General features: G+C 43.4%; 2 protein-coding genes across 3 annotated transcripts in view; one reads left to right on the plus strand and one right to left on the minus strand.

Moving 5' to 3' along the window:
* Positions 1 to 2,260, plus strand: part of fer1l6 (fer-1 like family member 6) — a 44,706-nt gene extending 42,446 nt beyond the window's left edge. For both annotated transcript variants that reach the window (XM_062534988.1, XM_062534989.1), the window contains one exon: positions 1 to 2,260. This exon is cut by the window's left edge and continues 446 nt beyond it. The gene's annotated coding sequence lies outside the window, so the exon portion shown is untranslated.
* A 1,477-nt stretch (positions 2,261 to 3,737) lies between these two features.
* si:ch211-67e16.4 (ras-interacting protein RIP3) lies at positions 3,738 to 7,793 on the minus strand. The gene is made up of 3 exons (XM_062535154.1): positions 6,868 to 7,793; positions 6,053 to 6,502; positions 3,738 to 4,624 (listed from the first exon to the last, which is right to left on the minus strand). The coding sequence occupies exons 1-3, from the start codon at positions 7,442 to 7,444 to the stop codon at positions 3,738 to 3,740; spliced, it is 1,914 nt and encodes a 637-aa protein (XP_062391138.1). The 5' UTR covers positions 7,445 to 7,793.
* Between the last annotated feature and the right edge of the window lie 2,144 nt (positions 7,794 to 9,937).

A 9,937-nucleotide genomic window follows, 5' to 3' on the forward strand; every position in this document is an offset into this window, starting at 1 on the left:
CAGAGATAGAAATGGGAGATTCCAATCTTGCGCTGAAAAAGCATTACCTGAAGTTATCATACATTTCACCAAGCCATAATATACAATTATCCATGTTCAAATCATAGACCCAGGCCACACTTGTGTTTCAGTATAGTGCCTAATTAAGAACTCTAATTAAATAAATAGATTTTTTAATAATACATAAATAAATAAATAAATCCCAAAGATATATGGCAGAGTAGTTAGCAGCTTACCTGGAGTGTGGTTAAAGGTACAGTTAGCGATCCTACACGATTTCAAACTCATAACATTTTTTGTCACATACTGCAATAATCTCCTCACGGTGTGCTAGCTGCCAATTCTGTGAATGCACGGTAAAAAAAATACATATAAAAAGTCACTTTTCGGCTCCAAAAACTGTAAACAAAACAAAGTGGCGGACACAAAAACCTGTGTGGAATTTCTCCTGGAATACTGAAGGGAGGGGTGAGCAACATCTCTGGTGTGTGTTGCTTGTTTTGACAAAAGCGGCTGATAATAATTTTAAATATAAACATAAATCACCTTTAATTGAACACGTAAATTATTAGAGGGGGGATTTTTTCCCCCTTTTTTTGCAAGAAAATTGTTTTCTCTTCTTTTATCTTATACATGTCTCAAACATTATCCTGTGTCAGCTGGTCCCACTCTCACGACTTTTCAACTGAAAAACTTTCCCCAACCCACACACACACACACACACACACACACACACACACACACACACACACACACACACACACACACACACACACACACACAAAATGTGCTGTATCGCTCCCACCAACAGAACAGAGAAATGATGTTGTCAGACCTAACCAGATAGTCCTCATCTGAATCTGTCAGCAACTACTGAGAAAATATCATTTGATGTGGTTATGACTGCGTGTGACTGGAGGGAACACACATCTCTTTCACTGTCTTGCTTATCAAACTATCTGAGGTGCTCAAAATTAAATGTTGGTGTTTCTGTTAGTCACCTACAAGCCATTTAATCTTCTTTAAGTGTGTAACCCTTTAGTTTTTATAATGGTAATATGGTTATAAAAATGTGTGTATTTGTTTAGTTATTCAAATTTATCAGTGTAGTTTGCCTCAGTTTGGTAGTTTTCCTCATTTCTGTATCAGTAGTTTAGTTCATAGTATGTGCTTGAATGATAATTGTACATAATATAATTCATAGTATAATCATTTTATTCTGATTTTTTTCTGTTATTATGCCACAGATGAAAAACATAATCAGGGGAAAAACGCTTTTGTACTAAATAGACCTCTGAAGTTCGCCTACAAGAGGGACCAAAACCCACCATCTTTGCCCATACAAGGAGATCCGGGTGATGATCAAAGCTACCTACCTATTGCACTGCAAGTTAGCTCTGGAGTAGCAAAAGTCAAAGTTCACCATCTTAACATACCGAAGATCACTGAACCCACTCGAAGGCTGATGGCAAAAGTGTGTAGAGTAAAACGTCTGCATTTCAGACTTCTTTGTCTCCGTGAGAGTGTAAAAAGTGTGATTATCCAATATCCCCGGATGTTATTTTCCCATAGGAAAAATTGTAAGATACCGGGCAAAGATGTCAGCTTTTTTTTTGTAAATGAACTTCAGAGGTCTGTGAATGAACAATCAAATAAATACAGGCCAATATGAACCACACAATATAACACGGACATAATTTATTTCTGATATTAAACACTTAATGATGTTTTCAAAAAAAAGACATGATACACAATAACTTATTTAATGTTAAGAACTCACTCAAGGAAACAGCAATCCGTCTAGAAAATAACACGTTATCTGATGTTGCCCTCGTAGGCCTAAATGCCAGTCATAAGAATGGGCCTTGGTTACCGTGGTTACTGTGCTGGGCCGGCGTGTGCTTGGTGCATCAACACTTAGAATGGTGAAAGGATCCTTTCCCCAGGCAGCATGATTTTGGCTCATAATAAGAGACATGATTCCTTTAACCTTGTTTAAAGCACTCAAAAAGCCACCTCCAAGTGGTTGGCAATAGGGATGTTTTGGGAATGGGATGATAGTTTTTCTTTTTAATTACTTGTCCAATTCAATATCAATCTTTACAATGTCAGGCTACTATGCATTTGTCTCCTATCTGCAATGGTTACACAAACATGTAAAGAAAATCCAGTTACTACTAGTGCCCCCAATTAAATGTCGCTCTCTCTCGTTCAACTTGTGTGTGAATTGCAAGCCCATAAATAAATGCCTGTTACAGCACTCTTCCCATTGTTAAGGCCATTTTCCTTGTGTGTGACTCGAATAAAAAACAATTTGGTAAACAAGCTTTTCACTTTTCTATACCATAGTTTCCCAACTATTAGCCGCAGTTTATACATTGATTTTAATACAAAGGGGAGGTAAATATAGTATCAATATGGTTTTGTTCCTTTTAACTTGCATAAAACACTGTCCTGCGGCTTATACACAATGCGGCTAATACACAGGAAATTACTGTAGTGTTTTCCACAATTAGTTTCCAGTAGCATGACCAGATGCCCTGTCTACCCCATGGCTGTTTTTCAGATCTTTTAGGTGTCCTGACGTATTCTGATAAAAATAATAATAATAAAAAAGTTTTGTCCCAGCGGTGATATAAAAAAAAATGTGAGCATGTTTTTAATTTATGACGTGCCTTGGGATTTATGCACCTGTACTGAAAGTTGCAACTGCTGTGTTGTGTCTCTGTGACCTCAGATTTACTGGTACACATTTGTGACTTTCGGCTTCAAGTACAAAATCTATTGCCACAAGTGCTCAGGAATTTTGCACCAAATATACTTCAAAACAAGTTTCCTCTTTCGGTAAATTTGCTGTATAGGATTTTTAGTTAAACATTTTTTTTTGACAAGACCACTAAAATCCTGTCAAATCTTACTCAACGGCTTTTTAGTAAAATGTTTAGTACTTTTTAGTTTAGTAATGGGATAATGGGGCAAAGATTATAATTGTATCATTATCATAAATATGACCATTTGATCATGATCATAAAGGTTATAATTTGATCATGATCATCCACCTGATGCCAGTGGGGTGAGGGAGATCTGGTCGCACTACCATTTAGACATCTCTCCATATATGGAAAGCTGCCATACAGCATTCTATGTCTTATTCCTTGAAAAAGAGACAGCAATCTCAAGGTGTTCTATTCCCTGGTTAAATAAAGGGAAAACAAAAACAATATCAAATTGGAATGAATCAAATCAAACAGGATTGACTTAAATCAAATCATTAGCTTGTGAATCAGAATCAAATAAAATAAAATAAAATAAAATTAGGGCATCAGTTCCAATACCCAGCCGTAACAGGCAAAGTGGCAATTATTCCTTGACCTTGTGAGTTCTCGCAGTTGTTGAGAGCCATAGTACCCTAGTGTAGCCTGATTCCTCTTGTTGAACTTGTGTGTGGCAAAATCACCCATGCTAAGGCCTGCAACTGAAACAGATTACTGAAGACTGAAACGGACGTCACACACACACACACACACACACACACACACACACACACACACACACACACACACACACACACACACACACACACACAGTCATGGTCTATGAGATATCCATGAAGAGCCCATCCTAATAAGCAGATGACCTTGGTCAGAGTTAGCCCTTCCTCCTCCTCCTCCTCCTCCTCCTCATCATCACCACCACCACCACCACCACCACCACTGTTCTCCTCCAGTTCTCCCCCCTCACTGGTACATTTCCGTGTCCACTCCTGGCGTGATGTGCTGCACGTACGTCGACGTCGTCGTCCTCTGCGGCACAAAGCGGACCCTCGTGTTGAACGCCTGGCTGGACAGCGCGTGGCCGCCGCCGCCGCCGCCACCTGCATTCCCGCTCAGCGCCGAGTTCCCACTCAGTGCCGCGGTTGCCGACGGCAGCCCCTGCTGAGACCCCGCCCCGAATGTAACAGCCCTGCCCACTCTGCCCCCGTACTGCAAACCCCCCGTCCTTCCCTGCTGATGCTGCTGCTGCTGCTGCTGCTGCTGCTGTTGCTGCTGCTGCTGCTGTGGCGACTGTTGATGCTGCAGCCTTCCGCTGAGTCTCTGCTGCTGCTGCTGCTGCTGCTGCTGCTGCATGGGAATGCCTGTCTGCCTTTGGGCCTGCTGCTGCATCTGCAGTCCGGCGACCACCGCGACCCTGTGCATGGACGGTCCAGCCAGCGACGGCGCTGCGGTGTTGACGTTGACGGAGCCGGTCCCGGCGCTCTGCTGCGCCCCCATGAGGCAGGCCTGCAGCTTGCGTTTGGCCCTCCAGCGGGCCACGCGCAGCCGCGTCTTCTCGCGCCGCTCCTTGACCAGGTCGGCCAGCAGCGCCTGCGGCAGGTCCTGCTCCAGCTGCTTCCTGCGCACCTGGCTGCGCCGCCGCAGCTCCGCGCGCGCCTGCTTGTACTGCTCGTACACGCCCAGGTCCCGCACCCACGGCCACGGACGCGTCTGACGCGCCCCCGCCGACGACACCCCCGACACCCCCCCTGACCCCGCGCCGGACGCAGACGCCAGAGACGAGCCAGGGCCTGAGGTGGAGGCTGTGGACACTGAGGTAGCCATGGTGATGCAGGGCTGGCTAGAGGCATCTGGGGGGAGGAGGAGGGAGAGAGAATATCAGGTGGGTACTGGGAAGGGGAGGTGCTGTGAGGTGCAATGGCTGTTAGTTTTACTGGGAGTTTATACCAGATTTTGTTTTAATTTAAGCATTTTTCAGTCGTCCGTCTGACATCCATCTATTGTTAGAATGACATTGCACTCAATATAATGATTTACACTGGCAGCACTTGAAATGCACTACTCACAAAAAGTCAGGGATATTTGCCTTTCGAGTGAAGTTTTTTGGTTTTTGTTTCAATGAAGTGTTTGAGATGAGGAAATCACCACTGCAAGCTTCTACTTAAATGCCCCACTTTCATGATATAATACCACCATAGCTTGAACTTCTTACATGTTCCATAAATTTCACCCGAAGCCAGATCTCCCTAACTTTTCATGAGTAGTGTACATTCAAGTCAAGTCAAGTCAAGTCAATTTATTCGTCTCCCTTGGGAGAAATTTTGGTTAGAGACAGGGTACTGCTGCAGACATACATTAAAACATACAGAGACAGCAATGTGACAGACAGTATTGACAACTAAACAGAGACAAAAAGGTGCATAACTGGCAACCAGATGAGGACCAAAGTGCAAGAGGAGCTGACTGTGCAATCTGCCCTACCTGAAGCTTGAAACTAATGCACATTTAAAGTGACAGTGCACAATAAAGTGCTGGTGCAATCCAAGTGCAGTGCACAATAAAGTACTAGTGCATATCAAAGTGCAGTGCACAGTAAAGTGCAAGTGCATATCAAAGTGCAGTGCACAGTAAAGTGCTGATGCATATCAAAGTGCAGTGCACAATAAAGTGCTAGTGCATATCAAAGTGCAGTGCACAATTCATGAGCACTGTACAGTCCTGGTACGCTTCAGTTCTATTTTGGAGTCTATCATATACATGAGAAACAGTATTAAAACGGTATTAAATGCCCCCTCGCCTCTCTATGGCCTACAGTGTTAATTACCCCCTCCCCTCTCTATGGTACTCACGGAGTAGGCCCATCACTATGGCCCCAGTGTTAAATGCCCCCTTCCCTCTCTACGACCCACTATGGCGTTAAATGCCCCCTACCCTCTCTATGACCCATTATGGTGTTAAATGCCCCCTTCCATGGCTCACAGGTTAGTTCCCTCTCTATCGCCCACAGTATTAATTGCCCCCTTCCCTCTCTATGGCCCACAGTTAAATGCCCCCTCCCCTCTCAATGGCTCACAGTTAAATGCCCCCTCCCCTCTCTATGGCCCACAGTTGAATGCCCCCTCCCCTCTCAATGGCTCACAGTTAAATGCCCCCTCCCCTCTCAATGCCCACAGTGTTCAATGCCCCCTTCCCTCTCTATGGCCCACTATGGTGTTGAATGCCCCCTCCCCTCTCAATGCCCAGTGTTAAATGCCCCCCCCCCCCTCTATGGTACTCACAGGTAGACGAGCTGGCCAGAGGGGAGTAGTACGCGGACGTCTGCCCTGCAGAGGTGCCCGCCGTCATCTGCTGGGTCCCTGTGCCCTCCAGGTACCCTGCCTGACTGAGTCCCTCTCCCTCCACAGGCGCCAGCGCCAGTCCCAACGCCAGCGCGTCTCCCTCCACCTCCACCTCCACCTCCACCTCCACCGGCTCCTGCTTGATGGGCAGCATCTCCGTCACCTCCTCTTCCTCCTCCTCCTTGACCACAGGGGGGGGCCGGGAGAGTGGAGGAGCCGGGGGGTCCTCCTCTGCCTCTCCTGCGTTGAGATGACGTGGGTCCAGGCCTGCATCTAGAAGGCCCCTCTCTGGAGAACCGGGCTGGTCCAGTTCCCGACTGTGTGGCACGTCGATGCTCCCCCCCGCTCCCAGGAGGCCGAGGTCCAGTTCTGATGGCTCCGTGACCTCCTCTACAAAAACAGAGCGGAGAAGTGTGAACCCTCAGAGGCAGTGTCCATAATTCTAATTCAATACTATTGATGTCCTCTTATCAATCTATTCTCAGTGTGCTAAAAAACATTTGGTGTTTGTAGTACTCTGTATTGGTTTGGTAAAGAAACACAACAATGAGCTCGTTAAAACATGTTCATTGGGTCAAGAGCAAGAAAAACAGTTATTTTGTTATTTGAATAGCTGAGGTCAAATATCAGGGATTGCTGACTGCGCATGCAATGACTGCTTGTAGTGTATGTACACAACAATAGTTTATTACCTTCGATGTGGAAAGCAAGTTATAGGGAATGTAGAGGAGTGGAATGAACAAGAGGGAACCTACGTTTAATTGATGCTAGTGACGGAGATCCATCAGATGCAATAAGGCGATCATTTGGAGGTGGGGGGTCTTCCGTTGACACGGGGTCTTTAGTTTTGTGCGACGTGGTGTTAGGTTCCTCTCTGGACACCAGAGACCTGTGAGTGTTGTTGCTATTTCTAAGTTCTGGCTGGGTTTGGTTGGTAATTGTTCTCCGACACAGCAAACCGTTTGACACTCCTCCCTGAGAAAGTGGTTGGGAGAAGGTGGACTGGTCCAAGTACACCTCCGGAACCCGAACCGAGTCAAACTGGTTGGCCTGTTGTCTCTGCACGGCTTGACTCTGACGGTCATCCTTTGCTGTGGAGACGCTCAGATATTTACGCATAGCCCTCATCTGACATCGAGATATCTCAAGCATCTGCCGGACGTTCTCGGTCTCCTTGTCCTTGGCATTGATCTCTTTTCGAAATTCGTCGAACTTTATGCTAACCACCTTCATCATTTCCCCCAATACTGTTTCCACCGCGACGGTCACCGCTTTTTCGATGACAACACCCATTTGTCCCCTGATAAGGGATATCGTCAGATTCACGTCCATAACTAGAACAGTAGAGCTAATCGGTTAGTTGAAGGGAAACACAACTGTATAACCTGTTGTAACTTACTGGCAAGGGGACTAATGACAAGTTTAACGTTACATGGAATGTGATGTTAGCATAGCTGATTAGCTATCGCTAATGTTTGTTAGCCAGCTAACGTAGTGAATGTTGCCCAGGCTCAGCTGCCACTTTCAATTTTCTATCTTGCTTTCGGCTATTTACGACGCTTTTCTTCAAGCTAGACGCACACATACATTTAAAATAAGCATACTGTGACGAATACAACCGACAAAAACAAAAATAACGCCGAGAAGCCGTCAGACCATCATCAAAGTTTCTGTTGTTATCATTTTCATTCCTTGTTGTATACTTCCGGGTCGTAGCACACATGTGTATATCAAAATAAAAGTCCCGTGGCCTTTTGTGACTGTGAAAAAACGTTCCTCCTATTAAGTTTCTCATTCACAGAACAGAATGATAACGTGTTTCCGAATTTAGGCAGTAATACTGTTAAATCAGAATAACACACTAAAGCACAACATCAAGCCTAAAACATTTCTTTAGATTAGATTAAACGTTATTGTTATTGTGCAGAGTAGGCCTACAAGAGACCACAAAATGCAGTTTGCATCTAGCCAGAAGAACCCTCCCAGAAAAGTGCAATACACAATATAGACAGGTGGTGTACAGTAGTAGGCCTATAGACAGTATGAGACATAATATTATTGTGTTTTAGCAATTGAGAAAAACTCAAACAAAATGGTTGATCATACAGAAAGAAGAAGAGTTAATTTATAAGGCATTAATAAGCCATTTATATGGCTACATCTGAATAACATTGATATGTATTATTAATTTACATTTTATTTTTCAATACCTGCTCTGTATCAATGTAGGCCTACATTCTAGGCATAATCATGGATGTAGTGTGTGTGTGTGTGTGAGAGAGAGAGAGTATTATGGTGTTGCGTAGCTGCTGTAACAAAGCAATTTCCTGCAAAGGATTAATAACATGTCAATCAATCAGTCAATCAATCAATCAATCAATCAATCAATCAATCACTCATACAGTTTGGTTAAGTCAAATGATTTATTAATTTCTGGACCCGAGAAATCCTAACTATATTGCAAAAGTGTCCTTGGCTGGAGCTGTCCCCAGAAATGTCCCCGGGTTTTCACTGTGACTGACAGACCCGAAATTGGAATAAAAAAAAAAAAAAAAAAAAAACAGTAAACGTATAGCTGTGCAAAAAAAAAAAAAAAGCTTTTGTTGGTCACGTCCCTTGCCCTTTTGGAGAACTAGGGTAATATGACATGTATACATCACATGTTTTGGAGGTATTTATGCTTCTGAACTGCAATCTCACCTCAACCCAGATTACAGTATAAGCAATTCACACTTCAGATTCAAAACACACCCAACTGTAGCAGAGGCTTCTGATGCTACTAAAAACTCATGAAGACCCAGTTTCGTCTCGTAGCACTACAACTAGACTTGCTAATTCTAGCACTTATCATCTGACTAGACTACACACACACACACACACACACACACACACACACACACATGTATGGTTGCTTTGGCTTGTTTATCTGATTCACCTCCCTCAAACCAACACCAACACAGTGCTGTCTGATTGAGGAAGATGGTCTTGGGGTGAGACCTCAGAGATTACGCACACGCAGGTGAGATTAAAGACCTAAAACACACTTTTTCAAGTGTACGCCTTTTCATTTTATCACTGGTTGCCTAACGACAATACTGACCAAGTCAACACAGGTGACTTTGGTCAGTTACTGTTGTTGACGAAGTCAAGTCTACTGTCTACGTAAACACAAAATAGGCCTATACCGTTTTAGAAAAAAACCCCAAAAAAACAGTGAAACCCACAAACTTTTTTTGTTTATTTTTTAAATTTAATTCCTTAATTTTGGAATATGGATATATATACTGTGAGCTAATCATGGTTGATCATCTTTTTGTTGAGTATTTTTCTATATTTTATCTAGATATACGTATCTAAATACTTTGAATAATAATAATAAATAGTTTTCGCAGAGCAAAAAAAAAACGGAAACATGCTGCCTGCACAGCAAAGAAGTGTGACTTTTAGCAGTTTTGGTCCCTCCTAATGAAACCTCTTATTTGGAGGTGCCATTATGTGACAAACCACAAGCAACAACACCCCTACACCCTTCTTGATGATAACTAAGCTGTTGTAGCTAACATTTATTTACCATTAATTGTGTGTTATGGATGTGTTTACTCATGCATCTGTGCTTTAATACAAATTGCACCTTGAGGACAAAATGTTTTCTCTAAGTAAGTCTAAGCATCAAACCACACACGATATAATGTCACACAGTATATGGTATTTTTTTATTTTGCAGTCAAAGATGTCTGTGATGTAGCCTACAATCGACACTTCTAGATGCTATTCCCTCAACAGAAATTAACAGATATTTGAAATCATCATTCACAGAAGTCAGTG

The sequence above is a fragment of the Sardina pilchardus genome, chromosome 4, assembly GCF_963854185.1.
Source record: "Sardina pilchardus chromosome 4, fSarPil1.1, whole genome shotgun sequence".
Taxonomy (NCBI): domain Eukaryota; kingdom Metazoa; phylum Chordata; class Actinopteri; order Clupeiformes; family Clupeidae; genus Sardina; species Sardina pilchardus.